Source organism: Filicampus tigris, chromosome 22 (genome assembly GCF_054856515.1).
Source record: "Filicampus tigris isolate MCC_2025a chromosome 22, RoL_Ftig_1.0, whole genome shotgun sequence".
NCBI classification, from domain to species: domain Eukaryota; kingdom Metazoa; phylum Chordata; class Actinopteri; order Syngnathiformes; family Syngnathidae; genus Filicampus; species Filicampus tigris.
Window position 1 is genome coordinate 2666753 of NC_141238.1, and position 11282 is coordinate 2678034.

At 45.1% G+C, this 11282-nt stretch overlaps 4 protein-coding genes across 13 annotated transcripts in view; 2 read left to right on the top strand and 2 right to left on the bottom strand.

The window, feature by feature from the left end:
- LOC147126469 (uncharacterized) overlaps positions 1 to 1322 on the top strand; it is a 59125-nt gene extending 57803 nt beyond the window's left edge. For all 7 annotated transcript variants that reach the window (XM_086023123.1, XM_086023127.1, XM_086023128.1 and 4 more), the window contains one exon: positions 122 to 1322. In XM_086023123.1, the coding sequence (XP_085879249.1) occupies positions 122 to 1322 (1201 nt within the window). The remainder of the gene's footprint in view (positions 1 to 121) is intronic.
- osgep (O-sialoglycoprotein endopeptidase) lies at positions 1202 to 7874 on the top strand. 2 transcript variants are annotated; one of them, XM_086023139.1, is made up of 12 exons: positions 1202 to 1350; positions 5100 to 5219; positions 5303 to 5422; positions 5496 to 5671; positions 5761 to 5856; positions 5922 to 5971; positions 6493 to 6571; positions 6650 to 6715; positions 6809 to 6899; positions 6978 to 7053; positions 7309 to 7407; positions 7487 to 7874. In XM_086023139.1, exons 2-12 carry the CDS (start codon positions 5105 to 5107, stop codon positions 7524 to 7526), a joined length of 1008 nt encoding a protein of 335 aa, XP_085879265.1. In that variant the 5' UTR covers positions 1202 to 1350; positions 5100 to 5104; the 3' UTR covers positions 7527 to 7874. The 2 variants fall into 2 exon arrangements, with proteins under 2 accessions (XP_085879265.1, XP_085879264.1); XM_086023138.1 differs by lacking the exon at positions 1202 to 1350 and adding an exon at positions 1737 to 4806.
- Positions 1954 to 4513, bottom strand: apex1 (APEX nuclease (multifunctional DNA repair enzyme) 1). Of its 2 annotated transcripts, none has more exons than XM_086023141.1 (5): positions 4375 to 4513; positions 3400 to 3525; positions 3152 to 3318; positions 2880 to 3072; positions 1954 to 2797 (listed from the first exon to the last, which is right to left on the bottom strand). In XM_086023141.1, exons 2-5 carry the CDS (start codon positions 3458 to 3460, stop codon positions 2283 to 2285), a joined length of 936 nt encoding a protein of 311 aa, XP_085879267.1. In that variant the 5' UTR covers positions 3461 to 3525; positions 4375 to 4513; the 3' UTR covers positions 1954 to 2282. The 2 variants fall into 2 exon arrangements, with proteins under 2 accessions (XP_085879267.1, XP_085879266.1); XM_086023140.1 differs by lacking the exon at positions 4375 to 4513 and adding an exon at positions 4223 to 4340.
- A 24-nt stretch (positions 7875 to 7898) lies between the features above and the next one.
- On the bottom strand, positions 7899 to 10889 carry LOC147126473 (uncharacterized). 2 transcript variants are annotated; one of them, XM_086023144.1, is made up of 5 exons: positions 10699 to 10889; positions 9636 to 9928; positions 9155 to 9530; positions 9031 to 9063; positions 7899 to 8686 (listed from the first exon to the last, which is right to left on the bottom strand). In XM_086023144.1, exons 1-5 carry the CDS (start codon positions 10712 to 10714, stop codon positions 8637 to 8639), a joined length of 768 nt encoding a protein of 255 aa, XP_085879270.1. In that variant the 5' UTR covers positions 10715 to 10889; the 3' UTR covers positions 7899 to 8636. The 2 variants fall into 2 exon arrangements, with proteins under 2 accessions (XP_085879270.1, XP_085879269.1); XM_086023143.1 differs by having other exon boundaries at positions 9155 to 9928; positions 10699 to 10886.
- Positions 10890 to 11282: the final 393 nt, after the last annotated feature.

Here is an 11282-nt window from a genome sequence, read left to right on the forward strand (position 1 = left end):
ATGTTTATGAGCATGAGAGAATCCTTGAAAAAAATGTCTCCCATGTAAGCAGTGCCTGGACTCCCAAAATTTGGAAACCCTTAATGTGTTAAGCACGTCTTATTTACTCTCTCTCAAACAGTTCAGAGCATTCGTACTGGTCACCCTCCATCTCAACAAAGGACGCCGATGAAAGTGAGTGTTTTGTTGACAAGATGGCCGCCGCTGTCCAAGAGGGTCGTTTCAACTGCCAGGACTGCGGCAAGAGCTTCAAGTTCCTGTCCTTGCTAAAATCGCACCAGCGCATCCACACAGGTGAGCAGCCATTCCTCTGCTCTCAATGCGGACGACATTTCTCCTTCAAGCAGTCTCTGGAGAGACACAAGCAGACGCACAAGTCCGGATGCAGGTACGAGTGCGCCATCTGCGGGGAGGTCTCCAAGTCCTTTGCGGCCCAGAAGTCGCACATGAGCGCCCACACGGACAACGGTCAGTTCGTGTGCTCCGAGTGCGGCCGCAAGTTTGCGTGGAAGTCGGCGCTAGTGAGGCACCTCAAGACGCACGGCGAGGGTGCCGACAAGCCGGAGAGTTTGCTTCGGTGCCCTCAGTGCCAGCTGAGCTTCCGCTGCGCCAGCTCCCTCGCCAGGCACCTGCGCTCTCACCGGGAGGAGCCGGCGTACGCCTGCAGCTGCGGCAAGAGCTTTGCCTACCGGACGGCGCTCACCGCCCACCGCCGCATCCACCAAAGAGAGCGGCCGCACGTTTGCGCGCAGTGCGGCAAGGGCTTCCTCTACAAAGGCGGCCTGGTCAACCACATGAAGATCCACTCGGAGGAGATGCCCTTCATGTGCTCCTTCTGCGGCAAGTGTTTCAAGAGGGAGCGCAACATGAAGAAGCACGAGCGCTGCCACACCAGGGAGAACGTCTACAGCTGCTCGCAGTGCGACAAGAGTTTTGTGTACAAGGCCACGCTGATCCGCCACGAGCTGACGCACTCGGGCGAGAGGCCGTACCTCTGCTCCGACTGCGGCAAGGGCTTCTTCTCCCACGGCGAGCTGCTCAAGCACGAGCGCTTCCACACGGGCCACAAGCCCTTCCAGTGCCCGCACTGCGGGAAGAAGTTCACCCAGTCGTGCTACTTGACCATTCACCTGCGCTACCACACGGGCGTGCGGCCGTACTCCTGCGGCAAGTGTGACAAGAGCTTCTTCAGCGCCACACGCCTGAAAAGACACACGCAAACGCACACGGGAGAGAAGCCCTTTCGCTGTGGCGACTGTGGCAAAGCCTTCAAGCAGTCGCATCACCTCAAAATGCATCAGCGGACACATAACATAACATGAAGAGCAACCTTTATCCGGAGTGCTCTCGGTATGAAGTGCAAATTCAAATGACAGTTGCTAAGAGGAAATTCATGTCTGTTGCAATTAAACCTCCTCCGGAACTTAGATGAAATTTGCTCATGACGATACAGAAGCCGTATTTTTTGTTCACAAAAAGTAAGGGATATTTGTGAAATTTCAGCAGGATGATCCTAAATTACACCCCCCAAAAAAATTCTTAGATAAGAAAATGTTCTAAGCAGCCCTCCCTCCCGAGTTTAAATGTGTAATTCTGATTAATATTGCGTTTGTGGAATTCAAATTAAGCAGTAAAATCCCCCCCGTTTTTAACCATCTCAGTGGGCCGCCATTTTGCCACTTATCAACTGAAAATGACATCACAGTTGCTCAGGGCTTAGGTAACGGCCAATCAAGGCTCAGCTTCAGAAAACAGGTGAGCCGTGATTGGCCGTTACCTGAGCCCTGAGGATTAACTCTTATCCCACAAAAGCAATATTTATCCGAATGCCATGTTAACACGAGTAAAGGTGCATATAACATTATTGCAATTTTTGGGGGGTTGACTTCCCATTGGTTGGAGTGCAGGTATCCAAGGTTATATATTATATACAGTGTAATAATGACCTGAAGGTTGCTCTAGAAATCAGATTTTTATTAGTGTGATACAAGATTACAGGAGAAAATACAAAACTTTTGAACATTTGGTGATGGAAGGACAACTTCCAAAAGATTTTTTGACTTTTGCAGCTTGAGTCAACAGCAGAACAGACGGCGCCCACACTGGTCTTTATCTTAATAGCTTCAGAGCATTTGGAGAGGATACTTAGTGTTGCATCTTTTCAGCGCAACCAGAGGAGTTGAGTTTTGATAGCTTGGGGTTTGGCTGACAAACAGAAAAAGGCCTAAAGGGCATTTCTAAACTTTACACCTAAGATAATGGTGAATGTGCATGAAGAGAGGCTACGCAGCAATGTGCAGTGTAATGGGGCAGTGGTCGCTCCCCATAGCTTTGTTGCGGATCTTGCTGTCGCACAGAGCGGGCACCAGGGAGGAGGACAGCACAAAGTAATCGAGCCGCCAGCCCACGTTCTTCGACCTGGAATTCATCATGTAGGTCCAGAAGGTGTAGGCGTTGGCCTGCTCGGGGTAGAGCTCGCGGAAGCTGTCGACGAATCCAGCTTCCAGCAGCTGGCCGAAGCCCTCGCGCTCCTCCGGCGTGAAGCCGGCGCTTTTCTTGTTCCCCTTCGGGTTCTTCAGGTCGATCTCCTGGTGGGCCACGTTGAGGTCGCCGCACAGCACGAGGGGCTTTTGCACATCAAGCTCGCTCAAGTAGGCGCGGAAATCCACGTCCCAGGTCTTGCGGTAATCTAAGCGCACCAGGCCTCGGCCGGCGTTGGGCACGTAGGCCGTCACCAGGTAGAAAGTGGGGAACTCGGCAGTGATGACACGGCCTTCCTTGTCATGCTCCTCTTTACCTGAGTGATGGAAAAAAATCCCTCTTAGGAAAAGCGAACTTTCCTCTTCCGTGATCAACAGAATTCTTCAAAGAGCACTCACCGATGCCATACGTCACTTTGGTGGGCTCTGTTTTGCACAGCATGGCCACGCCACTGTAGCCCTCCTTCTCGTCCGACACGCACCAGTACTTGTGAGGGTACTCGGGCATGGACGTGATGTCAGCGGGCAGGTCTTTCTCCGCGCACTTGGTCTCCTGCAGGCACAGGACGTCTGGGTTCTCCTCCCGCACCCACTGAAAGGAACCAACACAAGTGTCATGGGGTGTAGGAATTTAAAAAAAAAAACATCTTGATTTTTCAGGGCCAACTCACATCCAGACCCTTCTTCTTAACCCAAGCTCTCAGCCCGTCCACGTTCCAGGAGGTGATCTTCATAGTGGCGTCGCGTCCATCTTTGCTTGTCATTTTGTCTGGAGGGTCTTCGTACAAAATGGGGGCTTCAGGTTCTTTAGTTTTCTTTGCTTTCTTTGTAGTACTTTCTGTAAAATTGGGCATGGTGGCAGCAAGTATGTTAAGAGAATGAGTTTGGGAAAAGGGCGTTTTGTGCATCCGGCACTCACCTGAGGCGGCTTCATTGTCCCCTTCTGCTGTCGCCTCCTCTGCCTTCTTTCCTCGCTTCATGCTTGAACTTGCTCGAATGGCAGAAAACACTTTGCAAACACGCACACGACACAACACAAGTGCCGCTGGAAAACGGTGGGGATAAAAAGTAACTTTAGCACAAAAACAAAATTCACACTAGTCTCCACAATAGCTACCAAAACTGTAATGTGCTCATGATTGTTTAAATTTACTCTTTCCACAGCCTCAAGATTATACGTATTATACCTATTGCGATGTGTGTTCTATTTCGTCTGGTAACAATGCTTGCAAAACACAAGGTTTGGAAATGTGACATATCAGTTTATTAATATTGTATAGCTATATTTCCAATGTTAAAAAAAATGCAAATGAAAATGTGTTCAGCAACACTCCAGTATCATGCAAATTGAAACACAAAATTGCAAGTCCAAAACTAATTATTATAACCATATTACAGCATTTGCTCAAGCTTAGTTGCAGGTGTATCTAATATTTTGTGTTGTGGTGGGTAAAATACTCCAGAAAGCACGCTGCAAAATTCAACCCTTTCAACAAACTGCAATTGTTCGACAATGAAATAGCATGTTTGCAATCCCAACTTGCACAATGCGTGATGCTAACGTTAGCATTTCATTGTAACAAAGACAGCGGCTGAAGGCCTCCTCTCGAGAAGCTATTGAGATTCTTTGCCTGCTAATTTAGCTCCCATAAGCTAACACCGAGATCGAAAGCTACAAGTTTAAATATTCTCATATGAGACAGCAAAAAATACTGATTTTCACAACATGCAAATATGCTTACTCGCACTTTCAGCAGGATGCAAAGTCACGGACACGCTGCTCACTCAGACCAGCAGTCACTCCCCCAACACTCATGCAAAATGAGACAAACGTATAACGTGGTGGTGGCTAATGGTATAGTAATATATGGACTTGAATAAAAACCCAAACTACCTTTCAAAAATGTTGAAGTGGTGAATGTTTTACATTGCAGCGTGTGTAATAAAAGTATTTATATTGATGTAGGTTTTCATAGTATACATAGTCACTTTATTGCAAATACGTCGCGCATGCGCAAAGTTACACAAAGCTTATTCTCACGTGCTTCTCCAGTTTGGCTACCTCCTCAATGCCTGATAGAAATTACGGAAACTATTTAATTTTATATGTTTAAAAACACAACAATACACTACTACCATATGTACTAATTTAACTGTAAAATGTTAATGGGGAAAATATTGAATGGATATAAATGTGTTTGTTGAAAGTTAGCAGTCAGGCGTATCGATAACTCAGTTTGGGGGTCCTAGGGATTTCACATGGACGAGTCGAGGAAGTGAAAATTATTATCTTTTTTATGTATAAAAGCACTGAAATTGGACTAATGTGAGTTTATATTAGAGCTTAATGTTAGCAACTTGGTGGCTGGATAGTCATACTAAGTTCCTTGTGTGACAAATTAAGCTACTTAGCATTCGGTTGTAGTATATTAACTAATAGCTAGCTGTAAAGAATGCTAATGTTTTGAATCTGGAAAGTGGAGTCTTTTATGCTGGTAGAATCCTAATAAACCGCTATATATATATAGATATATAAATGCAAAACAACAGTAGTACCACTCATTACTTTGCATGCTCATTATAGACCATTCATTTGTTTTTCTTTAAATTTGTATGTAGCTGCAATGACTGTAGTAATTGGATTCGAGGGCAGTGCCAATAAGATTGGCATTGGAATCATCAGGGATGGAGAAGTACTTTCCAACCCTAGACGGACCTACATTACACCTCCTGGAGAAGGCAAGGCGTTTTTTTGTGGACATGACGCTGTAAGACCACCACTTGCTAAATGTATGACATTTTTATGTTTTTACCCTAAACAGGCTTCCAACCCAGTGATACAGCCAGACACCATCGTTCTGTTATACTGACTGTCTTAAAGGAAGCTCTGGAGCAAGCAGGATTAGAACCTCCCGACATAGATTGTGTGGCGTATACTAAAGGTTGTCCTGCATGTTGACGTTGTGAATAAGTTGACGTGTTATTGATATATTTATTGGTTTCTCTTCTCACCAGGTCCCGGCATGGGTGCCCCCTTGGTCACGGTGGCTCTTGTGGCTCGCACAGTGGCCCAGTTGTGGGGCAAGCCGCTTGTCGGTGTCAACCACTGCATTGGCCACATTGAGATGGGTCGACTCATCACCAAAGCCAACGACCCCACCGTGCTTTATGTCAGCGGCGGGAACACGCAAGTTGGTGGCACGATTTTGTCTTAGAGCACCATGTTTTCAACAAATCCTTTGAATAAATGCTGAATGTTTGTGTGTTCACTCCTGTTAAGGTTATTGCGTACTCTCAGCGGCGGTACAGAATATTTGGAGAGACCATCGACATTGCGGTTGGGAACTGTTTGGACAGATTTGCCAGAGTTATCAAGGTGTGTTTTATGTTCATTTAATTTTGACTGAACTGTATTTACACATGAATTGTTTTTCTGTGCAGATTTCAAATGATCCCAGCCCAGGCTACAACATTGAACAGCTGGCCAAGAAGTAAGTGATAGCACACCACCAAGGTTATCATATTTAAATGATAGTAAATAATTGAAATTGAAGAAACATTTTTGTTAAGTAGGTAAACTAAAAAAAAAAAAAAGAGTCAACTAACTGATTTATCTTTTGTCATTTAATACTATAATGGAGTTTTTGGGGTTTATTTTAAATATATTTATTTGGATAATCCTGTACATTTGTACAGAAGAAGGAATGTAAAACAATCATTTCAGAATTGTAGTTTACTTTTTTACATAATACATAATAATAGTGACCTTTTTTTATCTTGCACTTGACAAATACGCCATATATTTAAACCAACTAAAACTTATAAAAACTTCAAACCAAATGAAGCATTTTTGAAAAATAAAAACAAAAACTAGAAACTAACTAAATTAAAAAAAAAACTAAAGGAAAAATGAAAAGGAAAAAGTTATGAAAAATCCCAATCTCTTATAAATCTACTCACTATTTTTTGTTAAGCTCCTTAACTTTGCTTACGTTTTCATTTCATGATGCAGAGGCTCTCAGTATGTGGAGCTGCCATATACTGTAAAAGGAATGGATGTGTCATTTTCTGGGATACTGTCCTACATTGAGGTGATTGTTTGCAATAATATTAATTTTAAAATATCACTGAATAAATTATTCACTTATGTTATGCTTTTATAATAATAGGAAGCTGCCAATAAAATGCTTGGATCCGGTCAGTGTACAGCCGAGGACTTGTGCTTCTCCCTACAGGTTAAAATGAGTGACTCCTAGGCAATGTCATCAAATATTACAAATGTATTATGCACATGTATGCCGTGACATATTTGTTGTTTGTTCCTTTAGGAGACTGTGTTCTCAATGCTGGTGGAAATCACAGAGAGGGCCATGGCTCACTGCGGCTCCCAAGAGGTTCTCATTGTCGGTGGTGTTGGCTGTAAGTACGTCAGGAACTGAGCACACCCTTTATTTGACACCAAAAAGTTTTCATATTAATCTAACATTGAATGCACAGGTAACCTACGTCTACAGGAGATGATGGGGGTCATGTGCAAGGAAAGAGGAGCCAAGCTTTTTGCCACAGATGAAAGGTAGAACATTTCCTTCGTACCAGTGCTGAACAAATTTCATGCAAGTTTCTGTTTGGATGGAAACGCAAATGTAGGGGGAGCCCTGAGGCTTAAAATATATTCCCCACTTCTCCTTTATGGACATAATGACTTCATATAACAGACATGTACTACTCAGCCATGAAAGGATTTTTTGCTGTCATGATTGATAATCACGTCAAACAATCTTACCTAATGTAATATCGCATACATAAATTAAATTGTACCATGCTGTAGATTCTGTATCGACAACGGTGCCATGATCGCTCAAGCTGGCTGGGAAATGTTTCGATCCGGCCACGTGACCCAGCTCGAGGACTCGTGGATCACGCAAAGGTAGCGCAGTTACGTTGTGTAATTTTTCTTCCCCACTTTGGTGTTTTTTCTATATTTGTGACAATTGCTTGTGTTGCAGGTACAGAACAGATGAAGTGGAGGTGACGTGGAGAGACTGATGGGCAGGACAGCGTCACACTGGCACTTAAAAGGGAAAGTTTGTCCCATGAGACTTAAAGTAAGCGCCTTGCTACAACGTGGACTCCTTTCTACTGGCACGCCCCACCCAACTCGTCTCTCAGGTAGCTTTTGATATGTTGTACATGTGACAAGTTGCGTTAGGGGTAAGTGCAGCCAGTGGTCAGCTTTTCTTGAATGGACCACACTTCGCCTCCTGCGCACTTGAGGCCCCCTGTCCAGAAAAGGTGTCGGAACAGTCAGCAGGACACTACTATACTTCAAATGTCTTGTTCTCCCTTTCATTTAACGTTTGTTTTTCCCTATAAAATTGTGGTTAAATTATGACATTTAAGACACTCCAGAGTCACTCATTTCCAACAAACAGCCGCTAGGCAAGTTTATTTACTTTTATTAAGCAATACTGTTCACGTACATTCCTCCTCCAGTGTAATTTTTCCTAATTATTTTTCAAAAATCAACATATTGAACACTGAGCTCCCTTATGAATTCATGAGCAACATTCACCTGATTAGAAAGCGAACAAGAAACAAAACAAAAAGAACAAATGGGGGGACAGCATTAAGATTTGACAGGGCTAAAGGGGGAATTCTACTGTGCCTTTGAATACACCCCTCTGTAAACCGAAGAGACTAACAGTAAAACTCGAGCAGGTATAAGACGCGCTTCACATGGAATTGGGGAGGGGGTAAAAAAAAAACACCGTGAGTCTCTCGCATGGCCAGCGCTAATAACAGATTCATCTTTAACAAAGTGCTTGATTGACCACACGCTTTACATGGGACACAGTTAAAACTGCAACTTAAAAAGAAAAGGGGGAAACGGTCTGATTACTTAAGGCAGACTTTTTAATAAGGCGATTAAAAATTAAAAAAAAAAAATCATTGCTGTAAGATCTCAAAAAGGAGTTAGTCCAAAGTGTCTCAGTGTGGCTTTGCATGAAGACATCATCCTGAGTGCAGCGTGTGAGAGGGGACTCCAAGAATAGTCCGTCGTTAGGTGTCTTAATGTGCATGAAGGCGTGTGTTGATTGTGTGTGTCTGTGTGTGTCTTTGTGTCGGTCTGGATACGCTTTGGGGTTCCATGCGCTGCTAGGCCGGGTGCTCTTGGAAGTCCTTGTACCACACAACTCTTTTTGGATCTGAAAAGAAACAGGTTTTTAGAAGAAAAAAAGCATAACCCCCTTTTAAAAATTTAGCTGAAATCTACAATAAAGACCATATTAAAAAAATTAGACCCCCTGTAAAAGTTTGCGTGCAAAAAAAAAAATGGAAGCATGAAATACATAAACTACTGTACGCATTGTAGGGCAAACTACTAAACGCATTGTAGGGTCTCCAATAAAGTAGTCTACTGTCGCTCTCCTTCCCCACATACAAGGGCATTGCAGTAAGTATTCTGTAATCTTCGCAATTTTATAAACTTGCATTCTGGGTTGTGTCAACATGTAATGTGGTTGGGTTTGTTGTGTTGTGGTCAACATACCTTTTTTCTGTTGGTTACAGATTGCATTCCATTCTGCAGAGAAACCAAAATAAGTTACAAAACAGCTACTCAAAACACTATGTATTCAAAAGTTGTTATTGCTATTAAAAAGTGAGCCCATTACCTCTATTGTGGAAGTTCAGAGCCTCCACAAGGTGGCGACAGCTTAGTAGCAGCTCCCCGTTGTGCTCGTCCAGCTCCGTGTGTGTAGCCGTGGAGGTAGTGAAGGGTCTAGGGGTTTCTTCAGGGGGCTGGATCGTGAGTGGCTGTTCTTCTGGCGCTTGTGTGTCTGTGGGTTGAGGCGCGGGGGAGTCGGTGGCGGCGGGATGAGGGTTGGCGCCCTCCGGCACAGGCCTGGTCTCGCTGATAAAACTGAGCCCCCATTGGTTCTGGAGCAGAACGCCGATGGCGGGGCGGTCGTCCTCCAGAATGCCGCTCGCCGTTTTGGCCTTAACCTTGGAGGCGTAGCTGACGGCCGGTTGCAGCTTGGCGGGGCTGTCCTGCACCGGGAAGGCAGGCGGGGGCTTGAGCAGCGACAGACTGTCCTCCACCCACCTCTCCTTCTGGTTCAGCTTTTGCGAGCGGTTGAGCCCCTTCTGGCTGACCTCTCGGCGAAGGCTGCGGCCCTTGTGCTGTAGGCCCTTGCGCTCCTTTTCCCTGCGGAAGCCGAAGGCGTGCACGTGACTCGGTCCGTTCAGGTCCGCGTCAGGGGAGAGATGCCGGGACTCTCCACCGGAGATGCAGCCGCCGCCTCCTCCTCCTCCCCCGCCGCAGTTGCCGGAACCGGGTGACAGGCGGCGGTTTCGGATGTGTGGCTCTGGGTTGGTGGTTGCAACGAGGACTGCTGGATCGCACAAGGTATCAGACTCGCACACAGTGTTACTGGCTTCCCATGTACCTGGAAGAACACACGCAAGTCATTAATTTACCTTTTAGAGCTAAAATAAAACTTAGCGGAATAGTACTGAGGTGAACAAACCCACCTCCCCCCTCCCCCCAAAAATAGTATCCAGTTGTGACGAGGCTGAATTGTACAGATATTTAGGACTGTATTTCTAGGAATATAATATAGACGATAACATACTGATTGAAGTCAGGCCACCATATTATGAAAATAAACGCCACATCCTTAGGACCCCCGTTAGGTAAAACGGGTGATGTCACCAACTGGAGCTTTGGAAAGGAAAAACGAGTGAGGTCATAAGAGATTTAACGGTAAAAACACTGGCCAGGTTTCCAGCTAAGCGCCACTTTCAAAAAAAAAAAAAGAGGGCAACTAAACGGATTCACGTATACCCTAACCGAACATTCGAGAACTCCACGTGAAAAAGTAGCAGGTTGAGACGGCGCCGCGGTTGCTAATCCCAAGAGACCCTGTTAGCGGATTTTTATTAGCAACGTCACGATATGAAGAAACACGCGATGTTCGAAACACCAAATGGCATCTAAGCTTGAGTTTCGATCTGGCAAGATTTTTCTTCCAAAGAAATGAAAGCGTGCGCTAAGCTAGCCGCGCTCGTCAAAGTTTCGTAACCCATTCAATGCAACCAGCCAGCAAGCCAGCCAGGCTCCTTGAGTTAGCGGCGCTAGCAATGTCGGCGAGCGCCCAAAATAGAGCGTCAAATAAGCCCAGTCCTTGAAATTTATCGACGAGTCAAAGGGACAAACCTGTCTTGATATGCATGTCTTTTCGCCGAATGTGTCGTTGAGCTTGGACCGTTGAGTTAACTTTTGTTTATCGCGTCGGGATAACGTCAGCTCGCCTGGATGAGTCTCACTCGCTGCCTGCCTGCCTGCCACCACCAGGAAACGACACCACAATGTGGGTGGGACAGGAAGTGGTCCCCAAAATAAACGGTCCGGCGGGAAACTCGGAAGCGTGTGTTTAGGAATAACGTACCAAGCGCGCACATGGGCAACAGCCGCCGCCAAGATCGGGACATTACGTCACTTTTAGCATACTGATGGAGAAATGAAGCTTTTGTGAAGCACTGAACCGCTTTGACAAATTGTTCCGAATAAGCGGAACAGCTAGAGTGCCCGCTTCTGGCGAAAAATTGAGGCTTCGGTGTATTTCTCCCATATGTATTTAATGCAATAATGAAAACAATACTGTTTCAGATAACAGCATATCTTAAATTATTAATAGTGGCACTAATAATAGCCACATAGCAATGACTGGCACAAACACACATGCAGGAATTGGATTGGAACAGTATGGCTACTTGTGAACTTTTTGTTTCTTAATTTAA